Here is a 23,602-nt window from a genome sequence, read left to right as displayed (position 1 = left end):
TCAAAAGAGTAGTGTAAGTTGCTGAATTGGTATAAACCATGCAGTCGGGAATCATGTTGCAGTTGTTCAGATCCTTTGTCGGTTCAATTGCCGCTCCGTTCAGGAACAGGTTCCATGTCGTTGGGTAAACAACAGCCCCCATTGTGCCGCCAACCGATCGAAACCACGTTGTTACTCCCCTTCTAATCCCAGCATCCTCCAATCGTCTCACACATGGTCTTGAAATCTCCCTGCGGCGCAATGTTGGCCCGATTGGAGTTACGTGGAGTCATTCCCGAATAGGAACTGTATGTCCCAGAAGCGGTAATCAGCTATTGCATTAGCTCTGCGTCTTCTCCATTGAAATCCTTTAAAATCCTCCGTCATGCGTTACAGCCCGATTCCTAACGGTCGGCTTCTGACGCAGAGTACAGCCGCGGGGCTTGTGTCATATCCAGGGGATCCAAAGCTAAGCGGCAAAAGCACAGCCGCCGGCGCTGCCGACGTTGTTGCTCACGATGCCCTCAGACAGCCTCCAGCGCTTTGGCGCTTATTAGCATCGACTATCGCGCTCGTGCAGCTCTTGTGGGGGACGTGGCGCGCCTGAGAGATTGACAGCAAGCCCTAAGCCGTTATGGATGGGTCGCTGTTGTTGTTTGTCAATAAGACGCAGACGTCGAGAGTCTTGTCCAGAAGCAAAGCGGGTGAACGGTCAGCCATTTTGAGCCATGTGCAGAATAATCGACGCAAACATGAGGCTGAAGTATCACACCGAACGAAACCATGGTCCAAATTCATCACTACTTTACCAACATCGGATGATTCGAAAGGCTCTGAGGTTGATGTGGTGAAGGTAAAATTTGTCGCTTTCGTCGAGGAATCAACCCCCAAGAAGCAGAGGGAAAAGAAGGACAACCAGAAACTTCAGTCCCTGTCAACAACCTTGAAACCCTCGTATAATTCTTCCGATCCATTTCATTGCACAATAGCAAACATGGATGCCGGCACCCACGCTATCCTTCATATTACCTTTTCCCAGGCATCACGAGCAAATTTTCTCGCCGAATCTTTTGCCCCATCATATATGCTTCTGCATCAGCTCCCCACACGGCACGATGCAATGTTTCAGCTTCGTCTAAAACGATGTGTCGAGGATGAAAAGCTCATGTACTCAACCCTTACATACGGCTCTAGCCTTTTGGGCTGGATGATGGGCCGCTTTGACTCTGCAAAGCAGCCTGAATATTTTCTCGACAAGGCCCTTCGTGCTGTGAGAAACTATCTCGCTACTCCCGGCTACATAGTCGACGACTGGCTTCTGCTCTCCATGTATGCCCTTGCAGTGACGGAAATGTGGAACGGTCTGCCGGTCATGTGGGAGCGATCGCCGCAGAGACACGCCATGGTCTCCATGCTGGGATCTCACGGATTTGCTGCCTGTCGAATGCACCTCAAGGCACTGCTCCAAATTGTTGAAAATGCTGGTGGATGGGAGCAATTTGATCCCTACATCTTGGACAGTGTAGTAATGGCTGACAGGTACATGGCCATCAGCCATGGGAAACCACTCGTTATCCCCATCACCTGGGACCCAGGGCCATTGCCTTTCTCGATTCGTGAGGAGCTCAGGATAACGGGGGAGTCGGTGCTGCCTCTACTCGGTACGAGTCTTCTTTTAGAACCGCTTTCTGAGAAACTTGATAGCGTGGTTCGGGACTTGGTCGATTATTGTCGGATTGCGAGCGAAGCATGGGCGTGGTCGTCGATTGGACCTGAAGCGGAAGGCTGGCTCTTTAGACGATTGCAAGCAGTATCGTGTCGGCTTCTGAATCTCATCCATGATGAACAAATATCGCACTTCCATCTCTGCATCTGCTTTGCGACACTGACCTTTATCTCGAGCTCCATTGCCACCAAAGGACCACAGATGAGCGCGCAGCATGCGGCTGGCCAGCTTTGTTTGTTGCTCCAGGAAAAGCGTCATTCTGCAGAAAAGATGAAAATGTCCAAGGGCTTGTATTTTTGGCTGCTGTTTATGGGGTCGGTAGTTGCTGAACCACAGGTGTGGTTCCTTGAGCAGCTGGCAGAACACTGTGAAGAGGGAGAAATTTCAGAGTCGAGTTTGGAGGCCAGATTGGAGCGCTATCTGTACCTCCCGTCGCGCCAGGGTACTCACATGCCCCTAATAGTTGAATATTTGAACTCTGCCAGTGAGAGGACTACGATGGAGATTATATAGAATTTCTTTTACCTTTGTCTTCATCGTTGAACATGTGGTCTTTTTTTTCTGGTATTGGAAGACATGATGCACAGCTTGCATCGGCATGTTAGAGAAGATACATGTAAAGACCTCATCTTCAATAGTAACACCGGCAGTCTATTGCCTAGTTTAACCTGGAGATCAATTTAATACATATGAGTTATAAAGCGGACGAAGGAACTATGAAAGCAGACAACACGAAACTCTTGATTCAGTCTAGGTACCTAAGTGGGCTAACTATGTCTTCAATCGCTGCTGTCACAGCATCAGTGATATGGGGCAGCTTCTTGGTGATCCTTTGTTCGATCAGCGATATGATTTGGCCGTCATGGGGATGAGGCTAGCGGGACCAGCGTTGCGTCCAGTTCTTGAGATATCCCCATAAACTCCAAGCCGGTGGCTTCTGTTGGTAAAGCTCGTTTCTCATTTTTCGAATCTCGGCAAAGAACTCCGAAACACTTCGAATTACCTCATACCAGCGAGGAAGTGCTTCCCACCAACCTGCGTCATTGCGCTTTTGCGATTTCTTTGTCTCGCCCGTTTCTCTCGACTTGTCTTTCGGTATCCAGACCATGGTAGAATTTTTCTCGCACACAATAGCGTGATCAGCAGTTATTTTGATCTCGATTTTGGATTGATCTGCCAAGAGGACTTTGGCAGCCTCACTATCCCTCCATGAAGCACGGTTTCTTGCGTCTTTCATCACCTGGAGTTTGACTGGCTTGCATTTCGCGTATCGGTCCCGGATCAGTTGTCTTATTGCAGCCTTTCTCTCATCGTCGTGCTCGCCCATAAACATCACAGACGCGTATTGAGCACCTTTGAGTTTCCCACCAGGTAGGCCGTGATGGTACATGATCCCGCCATCATATTTGCGGGACGGTTTCAGAATCTGTGCGATATCTGGCCAACTAACAAGTTCGTCGATTTTCCTGCACTCGTCTGGGAAATCGCGTTCTGTGTGCTTATCCCACATCGACGTGATGATGGTGATGTTTCTGAAGAATTCGGGACCGCAAAGGCATTCTATCCAACGTACTGTTTTGAGATCATGCTTCATGAATCTGGATCCGGCTTTTCCAAAGACAAACATCACACCGGTGGGGGTCATCATCAAGCCCAGACTGTAGAGACAGGCCATGATATCTTTAAAATTTTCGATATCGTCGATATCAGCTGCACCAAACCCAGCCGTGTCGATGAAGAGATATTGCCCATCATCAATGAGGGCCGGGCAGACTTGGTATGTACGGGTACCTAATCACGCGTGAGTACTTATGCACAAAAGCTCTTCCTGCCACGGAGTACTAATGGTATAACATTACCTGATTTCAGTGTTCCGGCCGTTGTGAGTTTTTGGCCTGTCAGTTCTTCCAAGATGGTTGACTTCCCAGTACCAGCCTGGCCAAGGACCAATATCAATTTCGTGTTCTCGAGGCTGCATAATTGTTAGCAGTGGCCTCGGTCATCGAGAATATATGTGTCTAATGACGTCTGAGTAATCTTACTTCTTCTTCACAAATGACAAGACCGCTCCAGACACTGCACCATTGGCATCGGATAAATGACGGCACATAGTTTTGTACCAGTGCTGGGAATTCTTATCGACAGGTTCCTTGTTGGGGCTGGTGCTCTCGTCCTCTGGTCCAATTTCAGGCTCCAAATCGAATTGGCTAGCTGCGCTTGAAATCAACTGATAATCAAGTGGTGAAGCTGACGGGGTGGGATGAGAACCCCTATCGACAGCGGCTGCGTTCATCTCCATGGAAGAGGGAGAAACTTGAATGGTCATGGTCGTAGGATTAGGAATGCTTTGAGTCTGCTGTAAGATGTCCAGATTCCAAGTCGGGGGACATGAGGGTTATTTATACTTGCATCGAACAACTGCAATACCATTTTTTATCTTTCATCATGTCCATGTAGACTCGATATCGACGACTTGCAACAATATCATCATATCTGGGAGCCAATGAATGAGTGACGAACGTAATCCACCCCCATGCATGGGAACGACAAATTCACCAGAGTTTGGTGACGCTAATGCACGGGCATTTGAGATTTACCAATAGGGCAGATGCAAGTTTGAATAGAGCGGAGAAGCCAACTCTAGAAACTCGGCCACCAACCATATGTTGCCACTTTTCATGCATGTCAGCCATTCTGTCCAAACTTGCAGAATGCATCTGGATTGGCTGAGCGCAGTGCTTTGGACGAATCCATTCTTGAGGCGGGGGAGTATGGGAGTCCTATGGATATTACATAGCAAAACGTATCTACTGCTCAAAATTTCCTCTATCCCATGGTCTTCTACTTTGCCATACTTTTGTGAACAATCTCTGTCTTGTGAGAAAATCACTTCATTATTTTACTTCCACCGTGGTCGACTATCGTCACAAAGCAACGCAGTTAGCCATGTCTTATCCATTGGTAACGTTCACCCAGGGTGCATCGAATGATGCGTGGGAACGATTAAGGGAAGTTATTTCGAATATCTGGCTACATGAAGCGCGGAATCTGTCGGAATTGGTACATACCCTCCGTGACAGATATGCATTTGTCTCTACGTATGTTCAACCCTCAAACCCAAGTTTAACAAAGGGCGCTATGTCTGAAATATTGGTAATAGTGAGAAAATGTGCAGATCTCGACTTAAAGCATGGGGTCTATCCACTTACAAGAAGAGTAAGGGCAAGACAACCCAGACAGCTTCCAGCAATCCTCCCAGAAAGCGAAAGAGCAGACCCATGATGGGCACACTGGCACCAGTGCTTCAACAACCCGATGTTTACAGAGTACCCATGATCTTTATCAACTTGGTCGACCAGCTGATTCTCGCACTGTTTCAAAATGCTAAGCCATGGTCCACTCATCTGCATTTGATCCGGCCAAAGGTATCAGCCATGGTGTCAGTGGATGATTATATCCAATGGGGCAGGGTTGTCGATTTGTATCATTCGGCACTGACTAACTTCAAGGGGCTTTGTACGAGGAAATTACGTACAAGTCTCCGCGAAGCACGCTTGCAACTACGAAAGTTGGTCCCTTTGCCAAGATCTCTGGACGCAGCCATACGGCCACTGCATTACTTGGTCATGATTACCAACTTCTGGCGTGTCTGTCATAGAATACTTGAGCTAGATCTGTTTTGGTTGCAACATCAGTATTCCTTTCTTTCCGACTTTGTCCTCGAATTCGAAAGAATGGCCTATAATCACTATGGCAGGCATCACCCACTTCGCAGGCTGCTGTTCATGCTCGCAAATCAGACGAAAGCCGATATCAAGCATTTTTTGAGAATAGGCGCTAATCGTACTGTCGATTTTATGATGCCTAAGATTGAGCAGAAGAAAAGAGTAGTGGTAATTCGCTATTGGACTGTTTCTTAATCTGTTATGTGTTATCATGCGTCTTCGTGTTGGCAAATTGTAAATAGCCTTCTATGTTCTGGAGACTGTAGATAGTTTACATGGACACGTGTGCTTTAGCGATACCTATGATTCTGCCCTCCTAGCTCGGCACTGTTCGTGATCGCCTGAAAATCTCCATGATCGGCATTGGTTGGTGGATGGATCAATCCTCATCGCAAAAGTGAATGGTCTCTGTAGATAGTGGTTGGACGTGTGTTAGTTGATAATAAGACGCCAAGGGGTATGTCGGAATGCGTGAAGCCAGGAATTAGTGTGCAATTTTTCTATCGGTTTGTCATCATGTCACAGCTACTGCTACTTTGTGCGTGCCTCAAAACTCCATCTATTTTGCGAGATGTGTGTGACGCATCCCTACATAAATCTCAACAGAAATCACGCCCTTCTCAGCCCCTCTCTAGCCTCCTCCCTAGATACCTTCTTGATGATCTCAGAGATGTGTCTTCGGAGACATAGAAAGATTCGATAGGTGGGAGCTTCGGCGAGTAGGAAAATAGGGATGATGCAACATTCTCCTCGACGAGAATTCGAAGCGGATACTTCCACTCGACCACAGATGCGTGGTTGTATAAGACAGATCCAGAGCAGAGATATACCGCCAAAAGGGAGAGCTCCTTCAGCAGCATTGAGATCTGGGCCAACTGCCGCCGTGGCTTTCTCAAACAGAGCATTGAGAGTTGCAGTTCTCTTTTCTTCTTAACAGTCTATCATCCCCCGCCCAAGTTCCCATGCCCAACCATAGAGACAGAGTAATAGGAATACTATCACGACTCAGGATGATAGTAAACAAAGTTTTGGTGAGTTCCCAGGGCTGTCCTCCGCCGCGCCATAACTTGTGGCATCGACAGCCCCAGTAGAGGGACCGGGGACCGAAGCATCAGCCATTGCAGCGTCCGCTGAGGGCAGGTTTCCACAGAGTCTCCTGGATTTCCCGTGATGTATCATTGTACACGTCGCTTGCCTGCACGTGCTGCAACCAGGCCGGGAGAGAACCCGAGCCGTTTCCCATCCCCCCTACGCCATCCCTCCCGCGGGAAATCCGAGACATTGGGGAAATCGAGGCGAAGGGCGGCTAGGGTCGGTCGGTGAGCAGGGCCGCCACTCTGGGAAGCAGACGGCAGGGTAGCAGAGTGACGGCTCTGATTTTGATGGTAAACGCTGCTCCTGGATAGAGAAGGGTTATGCCTGTGATAAGGATACTGTTGTTGTGATATTATACAGATGCTATAAGTAAAGCTTGCGATTTTTATCTCTAAGGGCCTCCGCCAATTCGACATTCTTTTGTTGCAAAATGTCTCGCGAATTCGTCATAGGGCGTGGCATCGGGAAGAGACCCCAGTAAAGGAGCCAGAGAAAGTAAAGCTTGCGATTTTTATCTCTAAGAGCCTCCGCCAGTTCGACATTCTTTTGTTGCAAAATGTCTCGCGAATGCGTCATATCTGCCTGGATAAGTATATAAAATAAGAATGTAATTGAATATTGAATAATGATATTCGGTGTGGGAATCTCTGCCCAGGGTGCGTCGCAGCCCCAGACCAAGGCGCCCGCCGAGGACCCAACATGGGGGATGTATCTTGGCTATTAATGTCGATGGTGTTTCGCAGCGGAGAGCTCATGAGCTCATGAGCTCATAGGGCGTGGCATCGGGAAGAGACCCCAGTAAAGGAGCTGAGGTCCAAGGAGCAATTATGGCGGCTGCTGCTAAGAGCAAGTGAACTCATCTTGCTGAATGGGACTGGTGACGGAAAGGTCCAACATGCCGCTGAATCAGTTTTGTGGCTCCAAAGACAGCTGCTCCAGTGCAATGATGTCTGTTTCAAAGGACTTGTTGTGATTTGACAGGTGGCGGCCAAAGCAAAGCACCGGCCAATGCTTGAGGTTGCTTGGATTTGCTGGAAGTCTTTCCACCAACTTGGAGGCATCTACCAGGCAAAGATTTGTTAGCACCAAGTAATCAAATAGCAGAGAGAAGGGCTGTTCATACTGGCGGAATGATACACATGCCACCGTTGTGAGGCAGTTTGCAACAGTGGCATCAATCAACTAGGTAACTATGTGGAGATGTGCAACAAAATCTCTAAACGCTGGAATCACCGTCAAAGTTAGTCACTTTCAGATATTGTTCAAAGAGCCTTTGCTCACCTTTGATCTTGCAAAAGGCACCGTTCAGCCCGACCGGCAAATGCTCGTCTTCTGAACAGCCATACAGCTAAGGTCACCACAACACTGTTCAAACAAAGGCGGAAAAAAAGGAGATGGGACAAAGACTTTCTCAGGAACAGTACTCCCTAGACGCTCTCTGAGAAATAGAAACAGTTGGCGTTGAACAGTGGCGTAGAGAGTTGGAGAACGCGTCTGGGGAGAAGACTTGTTGAGGGGAAAAACGCGCGCCCACTAGCTTCGAGGGGGAGAACAAATAAAAGCCCGGCGTCCTTCCTACATCTGCCATCATACGAGGGCACCTGCTATTCGAGTGCCCCAGCTGCCCATCTATCCACCCCTAAGATCCTCCTGGCAACAACAAATCTGACTAGCTGCCTGTATCTGCCTGCCTCCTGTCACAGTTGATCGAGATCTGTCGGTATCTCTCGCTTCCTGAAACCCAACTGGAGACTCAAGGTAGTTGCTCATGCTGATGCTGGTTTAATGTCATCCCAGTGCTCCTCCTCCTTTTGGGAAAAGAGTCTCTTTGCAAGTTACAAAAGCCATAGTCAGATACGGCCGACGTACTTTGCACCTTGGTAAACATCCACTGCGCAAGCAATCCCTTCCGCGGCTCATACTAAAGTGATCTGTTGCACAGAAGTATCCCCAAACTCGTCCATCCTCATTGCCTCTCCAAACATGAAGCCGTCGAAAAAGACTTCGCCATTGACCTTAAAGCCGACCGAATCCCCTGTCTGCGGAGACAAGAGCAGAGGCACGCTGCAACCACCAACCAGCCAAATCTCGTCACCCACACGGCTGTTCCCTCGAGCAAGGCCAATGTAGCCGCTTTCAGTGATGAACGGCTCCCAGGCCGTCAGACGCCTCATCCCCATAAAGACCCTTTCTCCCTCTAGGTTGGTAGCATTCTTGGGCTTGAGTCCATATTCTGTTAGCTGTCTGCCCAAATTCGAGCCCCTACACCATCGACAGAACATGTCTGGAATGTCCGCTAACAGAGGCATTGGGTTCAGGTATATGCCGAGAAGACTCAGAGTACGGGCAATGGTCTCGGCCAGATGCTTTTTGTCTCTATATGGCATGATTCTTTCAGCCGCGGCTACCCTCGTCCAGAAATCGAAATACTCTTGAAACAGTCTGGAATTAGGATCTGTCAACTCGTGGCGTCGCTCGAGACGACAGAAGCGGCCGATACTCAAGATTCGATCAAGCCGAACACCCGAAACTTCCAACTCGTTGTGTCGAAATAGCGCAGCCATGGGGACCCTGTCCGAAGCGTTGAAAAACTTGAGGTTAGTACCATAATCATTCAGCCCCAAGCAGCGCTGAAGACGTTCTGAATGCCAGTTAGGCACCCACGAGGGACCAGCAAATAGGCGAGATACCGACTTATCCATCGAGCCTGAGCACACAGAATCACGTTGAGCCGCTGTACAAAGCCCAAGAAACTCCAAGTTGTTATACAGTCGCGCATGAGTTGCAACAAAAGTCTTGTACACCTCTTCCGGCTCGAGATCATATCGGATTGGGTTGCCAGCAACCTCTTCAGAGCTGCACAGACCGAGCAAGGAATAAACCTGGTCGTGGGCCAGGGTTGCCGTGGTGGAACGGAAGTGCTCTAGCAACCAAAGAAGGCTTACATGATAATCGGGCTCGGCATAATGCTTCCTTAGTTCCCTCAAAGCAGGTGCCGGCCTCAGCGACCCCGTGTGTGCAGGATGGAGTATCTTGAACTTCCTAGGCCGTGCTATCAGTACACTTGCGGCCATATCGATGCCACTGAACAGATCGTCGATTGACATTACGTCTGAGCCGCAAAGAAAAGCGGCATCTTTTGACACCGCAAACTCTTGGAGGACCCATCGCCGATGAAACCAACTGCAGTCCAGAAGATACTTCAGGCCTTCCCATCCATCGGGATCAAAGAGCGGCCATATGTCTGCAGTCTCGGTCGTCGTTTTATTTGCAATGAGGTGGCGAAGATAGCGAAAAGCTTGGCCAATTCGATTGTCTTTCTCGTTGATCCAAATGATAACTGAACTGGCTTGAGAATAAATTTCCCGCATGAGGGGAATTTGCAACGCCTTTTCAGCCACATCCATCTGGTTGATGCAAATCATGTCAACCCACAAAGGCAGCCTTGACCCTTTCAACCAACCATATCTGAGGGAGAGTAGTCGAATCAAGGCCGACGAGTCTATTGCAGAATGCGTCAAGATTTGTTGAGATTTGAGCCTGCTTGGTTCCGCAACCTGATTCAAGACGGATGCTTCGATCGCGGCTCTTGTCGCCCCAGACGTGGGACACAGCCGCAAACGGAGGCGCATCACCAATTATCGCGCGGCGGATGCGTCCTTGCGCAGGTTCTTGTTCATTTGCGGAAACAAGGTCGAACAGTCGGATTTCTTTTGAAGCGTCCCCTAGGCAATAATGGCTCGGGTCCATTCCGGTACACATGTTGGCCGCGTCACGAAATCCAGGGAGACGGTACGGCTTTCTTAACAATGAATATGGCTATGCATTGAAAGATTTTGATGTACAGAAACTGGCAATAGAAAGAAGCAGCCAACTCCTTTATCCCCCTCTACCGTGTCGTCCATCCTTTGGAGCATCAGCTTCTATTTGCGGGGTCATTAGGCATCCTTGAATTATTTGCCCAATAAAGAGCTCTTGTCAGCACCGGAGGATATCAACTGACTTGCGACTAGATCCTTCTGGCTGATCCATGATATAAGTCACTGCCATGATAAACACGACTTGCAGCCCAGATCGCTGAGGTTGGGGCGCGCTGTCGCAGCATATTCTCGCTCTTCAGACATGGGAGTCGATAATCTGTACTATCTATATCATCATGCCTCAGCTTTGCCGTAGCTGATTAATGATACTTGATGACAATGTGGTGAGCCTCTTTTGTATATCAGTAGCCATGTGCTCCAAAGTCCCTGCTGAGAAAGATGATGTTAGTCCAGGATCTGCAGGCTCCTCCATCGGCAGCGGAACCGTTTGCTTCCTGCTTTCCCATCCGTTGCTCTGTTGTGTTGGACGGCTTGCATTATAGCAGTCGCTACATTTAAGCTTAGCCACCAGTTTGTTCACCACTCTCTGCACCCATTGTAACTCTCCAAGGACAAGATGGGCGGTGGCGCGTCCAAAATACTCGTCATCACTGAGCCGAGATGTGCCACAGTCAAGGTGTATCGGTTGCATCTGCCCTTGTTCGTTTGGCACGAACGTCTGTCGATGTATAGTCGATGCCACCAGACCAGTTTCTACTATTAAATAGCCGCTCATATTTGATCCGAGTTCCGCAACCCTATGGTTAGGACTATGAGGCAGCAGCGGTCGACTCCATACCATGTTCGAGTATCTGTCCAAGATCTTAAGGAGAATCATGCAGAGAATCCCCGGTAACATGCTGTCCTCATCAGTGTTAGAGCATGCCAGAATATTGTCCGTGGCTCCCAGATACTGTCTATTTTCCGACAATATTGCCTGAAGCCATTGAGGCTGAGGCTCAGTCTCGCAAAAGTCGTTCGATGATTCGTCATCATCTAGGGTTATTGAAGACATTCGTGATACCACCTGTGAAGATTGACTTGAATAGTGTGGATAAACAGATGATGATGATAATGACAGCCGTGATGATCCCGATACTCTCCTCAAGAGCTGGAGAACCTGATCCAAACATTGACAGACCGAAGTCTCTGGAATCTCTGTAGGACTCGTTCTTCCTGTTGACATGTCTGCGAGGGAGGCCGTGGAGGGACCGGTGGAGGAGAAACGGGCTGGTGAAGTCTTTGACCTGCCAGTGCTGCTACAGCAGCTGCGCGATGAGGTATCCGGAATACCCATCGATTCAGAAATGGGAGTAAACACCGTCGTATCTTCGATAGGCATCAAAAGCGAAGCAATATCGCGAAAAGGTTGCTGGTACCCCTCAGACGTCGTTGAAGGCGAGAAGAAACCCAGTCTGTCCATCTCAGATCCAGCAGCAGACATGCCACCACCATCTTCTTCAAAGACTGAAAAGATGCTTTTGTAGTTTCCGGCTGCCATATCATTATTGACAGGGCCGTTGGATATGAAATCTTGGGAAATATGAGGAGGCGCATAGCGGCCGTCGCAGTTTGTGAACATGTTCGCAACGGCATGGCTGAGAGCAGAAGTGACAGACGCTGTTATTATTTCGGCGCCTTGCGCATCTAGCATTGTACTCGATCTGTACGGGTGAAATGAGTTTGGTGAAAGAGAAGACATTGAGTGCTGTCGTATATCGTTAGAAACTTGGTCGCAACAACACCTCATTGCTGCTGCGGTCGAATTGGTTTCGCTTATGTGTCTACTAAGTTGGCGTTTGCGTCCGGGGCGCTTCTCGACGAAGTACTGGCATGTGATGCCGCGATGTTGGCATCGTGAGCATTCTGGCTTCTCTTTCGAACATTTGACCTTGACAGAGGCACACTACACGTTTATTCATATCGAGTCAGCAAACGTTTTCCTTCTTTGATAGTCTCATTTGGGGAAAACTTCCAGCTGCCTTGGGAGGATGTGATGGTAGAAGGGGGGGAGGTCTTAGTACAAGATAAAGTAAAACGAGAGAACATACCGCTTCGCAAGTTCTCCGCAACTTGCCCGTTTTTGGGCTGGATTTTACGGGCATCTTATGACTTGTGAGTGAATGACTGCTGGGTGAGAATAAAACTCCGATACCATCCTTGGTTTGTGGCTTTACTCAAGTGCAAAGATCGAGGTTAGGCAAACTGCTTGTAAGCACCTATCAACATATGGAGTCAGTTGTTTAGTATTCGAACGAAATTTGTGAGAATAAGAAGTGCAGAGACATGAAATAGCGCTGATCTGCCCCCCTGACCGTCTTGTTTACATCTATTAGTGCTTCTAGTATCCTTCACTTCTATAGAGTAACCAAGTTGCTGAATGGGCTTTGGGACTTACAAGATCAGGGTTCACCGTTTATTTTTACAATGCTTAGTTGGCTTGATTGGGTAATACTTGCAGATCTCTACCAAATGCCGCAGAAAGGCACTAATTTCTGACTAGCAGAAGCAACGGGGCATCTCTCTCCGATAGAGAATATAACTTATCTTGATATCTCCGCGAAGGTGATGAAGCAGAATCTTGAGCCTCTTTGCCAGTAGCGCAGTGCTTTCCCAAAGAGAATTAGTGCTTAAGTCATCTTTTATAAGCAATATGCTCCTCGGAATACTACTGTAAAATGCCTGCTGGTGCTCTCCTGGAGCTTCTAACCAACAGGATCCAGGTATCGTTTAAGGTCTTCATACAAGCCTAAGTAGGGGACGTCTTTTTGATCCCTCGGCTGATTGTCAAGGTATCTGATTAGTTAGATGTCTTCAAATAGCAAACACTACTTTGGAACGGGCTGATGCTGAAACTCCGAGCCCGAGTAAGAAGTCTATTGGCATAGCATGTGCAGGCTTGTCATCTTACTGAGATAGTAATCTAGACACGTTTAAATCCCGGGGTGAATTAAACATAATATGCTCTCGCAATCGCTAGCCTCAACCCCGGCCCATTCCGTTCTCCAGAACAAAGGTCCCTTGTCGCTCCACCGGCGATACAACCCCAGAACACCCAGCCGCCTTTCCCTCGCAATAGCTAAGCAATACCAGCTAGATCAAGCTCCATGAATACGCGGATTCTTTGCGCTTGATTGGCTTATTCTCAGAAGTGGCAATAAGTTCCACTTAGTATTTGTCAAGGCTAAGAAAGCTCGACCTAGGTAACAGGTGTTCAGGGTTGCTTTTGATTACGATAAGGTCCAATCAACACACTCTTTTCCCACATTCCATAGCTAATAAGCAATTCTTCAGTCAAATTGTAAAGCCTGGAGACACATATACTACCCGTAGTGCGCAGAAAATGACTGAAAGCGACATGATTAACATGCAACAATCGATTTTGGCCCTCGACCGTTAACCCAGCTTCAACTGTGAAACAACTTGGGAACAGTTGCCAAGGTAATTCTAAGGCGACATCTGAATGGGTGTTTAACTACAAAGTGGAACTAACGGTTGACCTGTGTAACAGTGTATGTAATGAATGGTAAGCTTGAATCGTTTCATTCTTTATCATTTAGCTGTCTCTTTGTAGCTACCCCGGCAGTCTTTGTGAAAGGAGAAGTGCGCTCTGGGATCAATATAATTGAACAAGTGGCTACCTACGTAAGTTATCTAGCGCGTGTACATCGTAAATAGTTTCCTATCTAGACAGGTCACGAAATCTTGCATGATACTAGATGTTTCACTTACCTTCACAAATTCGTTTAGTGCTCTAGTTTAGTTCTTAATACGTTGTTAATCTACGCATTTCACTCCTCCTTTCCTTGCTCAACCATGTTTTGCATCGTGCTAATGCATATATCTCCCATTCAATGCGCTCATCAAGGATATTTTGTCTGTCATACAAGGGTAGGGAATAGTCTAGCCAAGGAGAGTAGAATAGCCTGGCACTAGACAAGGTAGCAATTGGGCAATGTAGCTTATGGAAGAATTTGGCCCGACCAAGTAAAGGCTATGCATTAACTTGCGATCAAAAGTGTCCGTCGGAGGTGGTAGCGGTTACGATGTGTCCTGCTGCACTCGCTCCGACGTAGTACTCACGACCAAAACAAACATAATTATCTACCAACGATTACCTAGTAAACAAATGATACTAGTAGTATCGTGAACGTAAACTCTAAAAGTAGTTGACAACCATAAAAAATATCATCTCCTCCTCCTGCACTTTCTCCGACTGAGATGGCAGACTCCGTATCTGACACACCAGCCGTAAATACAACCACCCGCTACCCACATCCTTTTCATAACAGATACAGCAAACTCTGCGGGGTATACGGATCATCGCACAGTAGAGTTCGCCACGGAGCGCTCAGCAAACAGCTGGATTCTGCCATCCAGCATCTGGGACACCGAGAGCCCTGGCGAATACTCATTCTCAGATGAGCTTCGGAGAGATACTAAGCCGGCGGGCATATGCGGAGAAAGGGAGAGCGCGGTAAAATGTATCATGAATGCCATAGATAATGCAAAAGCGCTGATGTATGAGCCGGAGGATCTTCTCCAGCAGCTAGCCTCCCAGGCAGGCTCGCACTACATCTTCTCATGCAACAATTGAACCGCTACCCTCGTTCTGTATTATGGCGTCTACTGTATTTCTGATGTGATATTTTGTACTAGATTGAGACGCTTGCATATATCCGGTGGCAAGCTAAGCTCCAGATTCTTGCTAGCAACCCCACGAATGACAGACCAACAAGGTGTAAGAGGGGAAGCCATCTGCCGGATGCCAAGGTGCATCATGCAACAATCTCGATTCAGCATTCTGGCAGACTTAGCAAGGATCTCTTGAGCCCTTCTAGCCAAAATCATCCACCTTACATCGGCATACCTGCTTGTAAGGCTCTCTCCAAATGGTTGAGCCAGGGCTCATAGCGCATATCCGCCTCTGATCACAGTTGCTCATCGACCAATCCTTTCTTGTCGAATCACTGGTCTCTGCGGGTTGCATATGGCAAATGACCTGCCGCATTAACCGCTATACCAGCAACAGCAGTGACACCAGGGTTCCGGCTTTGAGTCGCCTCCCTTGAGCAATGCAAGCGTAAACTGGTCAAATAGTTTCCATGGCGCTCCCCAGGAAAGCTTGAGGTTAATCCGTCAGTGGATAGCGTACCTAAGACCCAGGCTGGCCACTTCTGAGCCGAGGAGATAGGCGATATGCTCACGCGACTAAGCTGGTCTAATGTTGGCGATGTATGTGTAGTCGAGGTCAGTACACCTACTCGAGAGACTGGCTTTTTTGGCTTACACATTGCTATTGTTGAGGCAGATGAATGTGCTATCAACGAATCTAGCCGAAAGTCTTGTGAATCTGTATCCCATGCTGAATATGGTTGTAATCACATCACCGCGATACAGATGCTACCGTGTACATTCGAAATCTTGCATCGTACCGGCTTGGAGTGGAATTCCTCTGTCCATGTCTGTCTGCTTACCTGCAGAGTCAGATCATCGTGCTCCAACGGGGGCTCCTGCTAATTCCGACGCTGCGAATTCTCACCGGACCTGGACCGGATCGTAGCAATGAGCCGATTACGCGCGCGCGAGACTGGCCATAATCCGAATAGCTGTTGGGTTTGAGACGGAGATCATTGAACCTACACATAGTAGGTGAGGTCCAAACAACAATAGAATTGTTGTCGTTGAAATAGATATGTGTAATTCGATTCGACATATATCTACCACAGTAACCATGATTAATCCAACTGGTGACAGTATCGGTATTGTCGTTGTTATAAATGGGCTCTGTTCGCGTACCGGATTATTATTGTCTTCGGCAGTAAAATGCCAAGCTTGAAGAATTCCGTCCGTCTCAGTTGTTCTCCGTGGTTCCATAATGTCCGAAGCAATTTGTCATGCCTACAGTCTTGTGACCACGATCGGAGCAACTGTGATGACCCCTGTAGGTCTCCTCAGCATTGTTGCTGGACACGGTACGGTCGCGCTCGAGCCGTTAGATCTGCTGGATGAGGCAGGGGAGGAAGGCATCGAGGCTACTCAGTCTGGCCTCTGGCGGTGCGTCCCTCGTCGCCTTTGCAGTGGTGGCCGGGAATCTGGATCCTCACACCTTGGTCGTGGATTGAGAGCCTGCGCGTGGCAGAGCTGATTTTCGTCTCTCTCGTCAGACGCAGTTCTGCTCGGATAGATTCGAGACAAGCGTCGCGGCTGTGGCAGATGGGCTGCGCAGACTGTTCAACCGTTACTCAAGGATATGAAAGTGATTGTTGAGCGACGCGACACAGTTCTGTTGGCAGCGGCGTTGTTCAAGTCTGCATGACTTCAGGAGAAATGTCAGCCAGGTCTGCAGCAACCATAATTATCTCGGAACAAGCAAAGAATAGAGAGACACCTCTGCATAAGAAAGGGTGAAATTATAGGGTCGCCTTAGCGAGAGTATTTCTGAGGCGGTATCGATGCGTCTTCTTCCAAGGCTGACTGGTAGCGTAGGCCGAGTAGGCCGAGTCACAAAGCCCAGATATTCTGACTCAATCTGGAATGAGGAAAATATGTGAATGAAGTAGAAAAAGAACGAAGTGGAATGATCAAGCGAGTGGTATCCAACAAGATTGTATTAACGAAACTGCAATCACCACGAGAACTCCATAGCCAAGATGATGTCTATCGCCCAGCCTTTTCCAAGAAACTCAATCGAAGACCACAGAGACCGGGGATCCAAGACCAACTAAAAATGAGACCACAACCGTCACAGAGGCCATAACCATTATAGTGACAAGCAAACAGAGATAGGAAACCAAAGACCCCATATAACAATGACCACAGAGACCACAGAGACCACAGAGACCACAGCGACCACAGCGACCAGAGAGACCAGAGACCAGAGACCAGAGACCAGAGACCAAGCATAAAAATGACCACAGAGACCACAACCACTACAAACCACAGACCATTAACCAGAGAATAAGAATGAGAGACCAGTGACCACAGAGACGGCGCGTAGTTCAAACGATACTTGCCCAAAGACGTTCCACTCATCCATCCAAAAACGTTTCATTCTCTCCCAAATCGAATCTGCTTCCGCAACAATCTATCGTGCCCCAAATCCAAAAAGAAACTTATGCCCAAAATGGGCACTGAGACCAAGTCCCGCGAATAAGGACCCTTGCCGTGTGAGACATTGAATGGTGATGTACGTCGAATGCTTTCCCATCAGAGAGTGCAAAGTGTCGTGAATTCTGCTCCTCGAAACAAAGAGCTCTGGGCTGGGAGCCGAAGCAGGGCCGCCACTCCTGTGGGTAGAGGAGTGAAAAGAGACGAAGAAGATCTGTAAAAGATGCATGTGCAGCCGAGTCTGAACTTGGAAGAATCAGACAAGTCGTTCAGCGTGAAATTTTTTGTGTAAGGAGGTGGAGTTGGCGAAAGATTCGTGGTTTGGATTCAGAAGGTGGATTCAGGAGGGACTCTGTCACCAAGAGTGAGGGAGAGAACTCTGTCGTCAAGAGTAAAGACGAGGGTTGTCAAGCTTGAGGACGAGGACTCTGACGTCTAGAGTGAGGACGGGGATTCTGTCGACAAGAGGAGGGATGAAAGCTCTGTCGGCAACAGCGAGGACGAAGACTTTGTTGAGAAGAGTAAGGACAAAGACTCTGTCGTCAAGAGTGAAATGTTTGCCGGCAGTGCTACATCTCCAATCCGTCAGACATGAAGACAAAATGAATGGAATGTGAGGCCTCACGAACCTTGTGTCTCTGGGCTGCCGAATGGTTGCCGAAAGTAGGATTCCGATGAGATTTCCGATGGCATCTGGGATGGGAATTTGGATGGAATTTCTTGTCTCATTCCATCGAAAATCTCGACTGCCGATGCGTATTCTGACCGGCCTAGGACTAGGCGAAGGTGTGTCCTAGGCCGGTAAGTGGGCGACGACCGCGGCAGGTCCTTAGTGACTAGGAACAGGGATTGTGAGTTCGTCGAAAATTCGAAGAGGGCAATCTTGACTTACCGGAGAGGGCCGCGGCCGTCGCCTGGGCGTCGATTGTTGGAATCCAGCCTAACGCAATGTTAGGCTCAAGAAGAAAAGACAAGTGCATGATGGTGAAGAGTGGAGGAGGCAGAAGAAGTAAGGGATGAAAGAGTCTACTAGGTAGTGATCTGAGCACAAAGAGTGTGGAAAATGAGAGAGACAGTGGCATCAAGAGTGCCCAAGGAGGAAATGAGAATGAGAAAAGCATCGAGTGGAAGAACTGTCAAGGCAAAAGAAAAGGAAGATGCACTCACCAGGTATATCAGAATTCAGCATTGAAGTGGAGGAGGACTGGCAGTTGGATTTGTGAACTGTGAGGTCGAACTGTGCCGTCCTCCTCCACTTCCGGTACCACTTCCGGTCAGGCGAGAAAAAAGAAAGATGAACAGAAGAAGATTCAAGTTGAAGAGGGATGGAGGGGGGGGCGGGAGTTATATAGATGAATCGTTCTGCCTGCCTTCCTCGATTCTCAGACACCCAAGGGGGAACTTTCCGAGCAGTTTTCAGGTCTGCAGGTGCTTCCAGGTGGCGGTCTGCATGAGCTTGAGCCTGAGCCAATAGCAACTCGCAGATGATAAAGATGGGGTCGAGAAGCGAGTGCTTTCCTCAGGCACAGATAGTCTATAGGCGAAGTGGCGTGTCTAGACGGTCAATGTGTGCCTGGCACTGCCTGAGATTGGTCGAGAACTATCCGAGATGACGCGTTCAAGTCATGAGAGCGAGGGAAGGTGGGCATCTGCGTGACGATCTTGGACTATTTCGATGTTGCCCTCTCTTAATAGCTCGGCAAGAAGCATTGTTGCCTCAGGATGTTTGAGTTTGTGGGCAGTTTCGGTGCTCCTCCTTTCCTCCTTTGCAGAGTACAGTGGAAAGCGCTCTTTGAGTGGGTAGCCTGGGCTCTCTGATGTACTGGAGAGTATTGAAGCTATCGACAGTCTGATATAGCAGAGCAGAGTGCCGCCCTTGGTATGCAACATGGTGTAGTTGGCTGCTTCAGATGCCTGTAGTTGGGATGGCTTTGCCAGCTTCTTGTTTGTAGTTTGATTGTTTGACAAGTTCTTTGTATTTGCCCCTTCGAAGAGGATCAGTTGAGTTGTAGTCTGATTAATTTGGAGTGTCATCTTCTTTTAACAGGATACATCCAGTATTGTTGCGTAAACATTATCGGAAGAAATCTTCCGACGAGGAAATCATGATGTCGATTCTACGCGAGATACATCTGGCAGCGTATTGCATAGCAACCAAGTAGACTCCCTTGTTTGACAGCAGCAACGCAAAACAGAGAAAAATGCGTATCATTCCCTGACCTTGTCGTAAAACCTGCGTTAGAATCCAAAATAGAGCTATATAACGTATTGCGAATGCTATAGCACACACTATGAACAAGTTTGACATGCCGGGAGAGCTACGTTCACGATACAAGAAAGGCCACTCTTGTGCTTTGGGGTGAACCAAGGGATTTGGATGCAGGAAAAGGTGTTGCAAGGTCTATCCGCTCTATGATGGGGACCGAAATTATCTGATAGGAGATTCTACCTTCATCTCGGCCTCTACAAGATAATAATGTTTGTAGGATTTCAGAGCTCATTAACTGACTACAAACTCGTCCCTCAAATACCAAGACGTAATTCCCACCGAGGGACGTTCAACCAGCTTGTTTTCTTCCACAAGACCGCAATCGCAGTCGAATACCACAAAGCAAGCGAAGCAGTGGACAAGCATTTCCCCAACGATGCTCTTTGTTGCTAGCGAAAGACGCCACTCTGCCACCTCCTTCTTCGCACAAATTTGCACCGCGATGGTGTTCAATCCCTACCTCTCCAACAAAGACGTCCGACCACCGACAATCGATAGCTCTGCATCCTTCATTGGGAAACCAAAGAGGGGAGTTTGAATTTCTTCCGGTCAGCCTATTCAACAGTTTCAATCTGCGCTGCTAAAGACTCGATCGCATAGGCAACAGACTTGTTGTAGTATGCTTAAAGCTCCGACCGGCTTCGTTTTCTCTGCCTGGTTTAGCTTGGGCTCAATTCACTCTGAGACCATTTGCCAGCTATCGAGAAAATTCGTTGTCAATCTTGGTTCGGAGTCAGTCGAATTCAAACGTCTTCGAGATTTCGCCGCCGTGGTCGGAATGCGAGAAACGGGGGGGAGTCCTGTAGAATACATCAGCGCTGTGTCAGAGGCTTTGGAATCCTTGAAAGTGGAATTAAGTGCCAAACACGGAAAAATCAACGGATCGGAAACGGGACGAAAAAAAGAGAGCGAAGAAGAAGAAGAAGAAAGCTGTCGAGTTCTGATGCATGTTGACCATGTCCTTGTACAGGTAAATTGCCGTCGATGGAATCAGCAACGCAGCGTGCTTTAGCAGAACAGCCCAGGCCAGCTCGCTACAGCACCATCGCGGATCGCCCAGAAACGAATCCCTAAGCGTCCCTAAGCGTCCCTAAGCTTTCTTTTAATGCTTGACCAAAGATTCCCAAGGATGATTATCGTCGGGCTCTGTTGATCCCATAGCGCCCTCAGCGAATCTGTAATTTCGCACAACAACTTGCCGACCTTGACGGCGCTAACTTTTGAAGCTCTGTTGTAGGGTAAAGGTGCCAAAATACCAGCATGAAAAGACAAACAGCTAAAGAGAAAAGAGCATCAAATCGACAAAAGGAAGAGACTTTCATCAGATTTCGTGTACGGAATAATTTTATTATGGCCCAAGTACAAAGTATAATTAGATAAAAATAGGAATCACGCAGCGCACAGCAGCCCGCTCCATGATTTCCAGCGTCGAAGGGTAAAATGTACCATTAAGCAGCTTTTATGACGAATGACTGTGAATTTAGTTTGATGTCCCCTTTGCTCTTTTTTTTCAGTCATGTTTTCCCATAGGCAACACAAAGATGCTAAAAGAAGTTTCTCTTCAGCAATAAACATAATTGCCGTGCTACATTCAACCTTCGCAGAGAACGGCCAGGCCGAGCTAGATGCAATTACGAGTCAGCTAAAATGCCCATCAGTAGTAAAGCAATGCTTACCAATTTGACAGTGCAACATGCACCCTTTTGGCCTTCTTCCTTGCAAATGCTTTTAAGATCTTGCATGCTGTGAGGTTCCTGGTGGGCTGTAGTGGAAGCGAGTCAGTGACGAACAACCGAGGGTGCTGCATTCATGATGACAACAAGGACTTACGATTGTCACAGCCTAGACCAAGAAGGCCTGCCACAACTGTATCGCAGCACTGAGCAACACCATAAAGAACATTAGGGCAAATGTTGGAACCACTGCGTTCTCCGTCGCTATCATCGCCACTATCGTCGCTATCATCGCCATCATCCCCACCGTCAGAAGAATCGCCATCCCCGTCGGTGGGAGGTTCATAATCGCCTCCATCGTCGTAGCTGGGGGGAGGAGGGGGAAGAGGGGGGGTAGGAGTAGGGGGCACGTAGCCGTAGCCGTCTCCGCTGCTGCTGGGAACAGGAGAGTAGCCTCCGTTGTCACCTCCGTCGCCGTAGTCAGGAGGAGGCGGAGGCGGGTAGGAGCTCGCGGGCACGGCAAGGGCGCCGGCGACGAAGAGCGCTGTGATGGTAAGGAGCTTCATTGTCAAAAATTTGGTAAGCAGCCGTTCAGATGAAAGGGATGTGAAACAAAGGGAGACAAGTTGTGGGATGAGACAATGGGGATTGATGCTCAAAGGGAGGATTCCATCACTCATACTTATACTTCAACAGGTTATCTTCTCGAGCAACACAAAGATGGCCCGTCAATTTCTCACCGAGAGAGTAAGCTCATATCAAAAGCGAGTACAGAGCAGGAGAAGAGAGTCGCACACGATGCCGGCTTACCGTCGTACTTAAATGCACGCAAAACAAGGCACCTTTTCGTCTGGGCATCAGCCCGTGCTACCTGTAGGTCCTATCCTGGATGTTTGTGTCGCATGTCTCAAAACCGACGCTACACAAGCGTACACCGGTGGCTAGATTAGGATATGGTCAAGCGCTGGCAGCTGAGTCTCCTCCCTGCGTCCGCCATGCATGAACTCGATTTGGCTGGCGATAGCAGAGTCCTAGTCGGTACATCGTGATCGCCTCGACAGACCCTGGTTGTTTGCGGCATCTAGGCCCTCGCCACATTAATTTAAAAATCCCGATAATCACATTCGATCCAGAAAAAACACACCCACCTCGTCCATTATGCTCCCGATCGTTGTTCCGATGCAATCTCCACGCTTGCCTGGTGCCTCATTTGCTTCTGGCAGACTGTTGCTCCGAAACGTCGCAGTTGAATTATTGCATCTCCGAAAGTTTCATGTCTGGGCCATGCCGTTGATGGGACTCTGAACGCTTTTCGTTCGCAATGGATACCCTTTGCGGAGAGACACGCAACATCCAATGGAATGGCCATGCAATGGCTTTTCTTGTTGGTCGACTGTTGTTCAACTCGTAGGTGGCGGAGGTAACCCGTAGGACAAAGATGGAGAAGTTTGCCAAGAAAAGAAATATTATCTCTAAATGTTGTGGTATAGGCGTTCTGACGCATGCTGCCCAAACCTCCAAGCTTCATTGTTCAAACCTCAAGCGGGCGCTTTATTCCGCTTCAAACACGCCGTATAGAAATGCAAATGATTCATTCCAACCCACCAACAAAGACTCCAAAAACACCGTCAAAAACCGCAATGCCAGCGTGGCTGGGATGTCTTTCAGCATCCAATCGCCCCTGTTCAAATGACCCCCCTCAAGCCGTCTATCCTGGCTCGTCTCATGCAGCCTCCCAAACACTAATAAGGAATCAGTCGACCGGTGAGCTAGGCCATCTCTCTCGATTGGCTGCCTCGCTTGCTTCATCTCCTTTGCCATCAAGCCATCAGCCCATTTCTTTCCTTTTTCAGTTGCCTCAGCAATCAATGCTATCCCAAGAGCCTGTTTATTGGATTCAGCGTCTCTCCCAACCCCTCTTTGCTTTCCGATTTCCATCTTAAACTTCAGGTACCTCGGTATTCCCAGCCATAGAGTTCATCCGGCTCTCTTTGCTCTTTTCCTTCGACAATTCCACATGATGCGGCGGGATCAGATTGTAGAAAACACCCATCATAAGGCACCCTACAGCCGGCCCAAACCAATAAACCCACTGGTCTAAAAGTAGCAAACATCCTGTTAGCTAACTTGAACTTGAAGAAAAAATGTCTTTTGAAGCCCAAGGT

General features: G+C 48.3%; 7 protein-coding genes across 7 annotated transcripts; 2 read left to right on the top strand and 5 right to left on the bottom strand.

Moving 5' to 3' along the window:
* Positions 1–613: 613 nt before the first annotated feature.
* Positions 614–2,218, top strand: T069G_01980 (uncharacterized protein; the record flags this gene model as incomplete). The annotated part of the gene is made up of 1 exon (XM_056169190.1): positions 614–2,218. One exon carries the CDS (start codon positions 614–616, stop codon positions 2,216–2,218), a length of 1,605 nt encoding a protein of 534 aa, XP_056034506.1.
* A 361-nt stretch (positions 2,219–2,579) lies between these two features.
* Positions 2,580–4,031, bottom strand: T069G_01979 (50S ribosome-binding GTPase domain-containing protein; the record flags this gene model as incomplete). Its single annotated transcript, XM_056169189.1, has 3 exons — positions 2,580–3,496; positions 3,565–3,677; positions 3,748–4,031. 3 exons carry the CDS (start codon positions 4,029–4,031, stop codon positions 2,580–2,582), a joined length of 1,314 nt encoding a protein of 437 aa, XP_056034505.1.
* A 620-nt stretch (positions 4,032–4,651) lies between these two features.
* Positions 4,652–5,335, top strand: T069G_01978 (clr5 domain-containing protein; the record flags this gene model as incomplete). The annotated part of the gene is made up of 3 exons (XM_056169188.1): positions 4,652–4,803; positions 4,866–5,144; positions 5,215–5,335. 3 exons carry the CDS (start codon positions 4,652–4,654, stop codon positions 5,333–5,335), a joined length of 552 nt encoding a protein of 183 aa, XP_056034504.1.
* Positions 5,336–8,441: 3,106 nt separating this feature from the next.
* Positions 8,442–10,287, bottom strand: T069G_01977 (heterokaryon incompatibility protein (HET) domain-containing protein; the record flags this gene model as incomplete). Its single annotated transcript, XM_056169187.1, has 3 exons — positions 8,442–9,407; positions 9,471–10,027; positions 10,083–10,287. The coding sequence occupies 3 exons, from the start codon at positions 10,285–10,287 to the stop codon at positions 8,442–8,444; spliced, it is 1,728 nt and encodes a 575-aa protein (XP_056034503.1).
* Positions 10,288–10,686: 399 nt separating this feature from the next.
* On the bottom strand, positions 10,687–12,039 carry T069G_01976 (uncharacterized protein; the record flags this gene model as incomplete). Its single annotated transcript, XM_056169186.1, has 1 exon — positions 10,687–12,039. The coding sequence occupies one exon, from the start codon at positions 12,037–12,039 to the stop codon at positions 10,687–10,689; it is 1,353 nt and encodes a 450-aa protein (XP_056034502.1).
* A 5,841-nt stretch (positions 12,040–17,880) lies between these two features.
* Positions 17,881–18,475, bottom strand: T069G_01975 (uncharacterized protein; the record flags this gene model as incomplete). The annotated part of the gene is made up of 3 exons (XM_056169185.1): positions 17,881–18,064; positions 18,121–18,331; positions 18,388–18,475. The coding sequence occupies 3 exons, from the start codon at positions 18,473–18,475 to the stop codon at positions 17,881–17,883; spliced, it is 483 nt and encodes a 160-aa protein (XP_056034501.1).
* Positions 18,476–21,355: 2,880 nt separating this feature from the next.
* Positions 21,356–22,003, bottom strand: T069G_01974 (fungal hydrophobin domain-containing protein; the record flags this gene model as incomplete). The annotated part of the gene is made up of 3 exons (XM_056169184.1): positions 21,356–21,385; positions 21,441–21,526; positions 21,595–22,003. 3 exons carry the CDS (start codon positions 22,001–22,003, stop codon positions 21,356–21,358), a joined length of 525 nt encoding a protein of 174 aa, XP_056034500.1.
* Between the last annotated feature and the right edge of the window lie 1,599 nt (positions 22,004–23,602).

Source organism: Trichoderma breve, chromosome 1 (genome assembly GCF_028502605.1).
Source record: "Trichoderma breve strain T069 chromosome 1, whole genome shotgun sequence".
Lineage (NCBI taxonomy): Eukaryota > Fungi > Ascomycota > Sordariomycetes > Hypocreales > Hypocreaceae > Trichoderma > Trichoderma breve.
The sequence above is the reverse complement of the archived record's forward strand: the minus strand, read 5'-3'. Positions and strand labels throughout refer to the sequence as shown.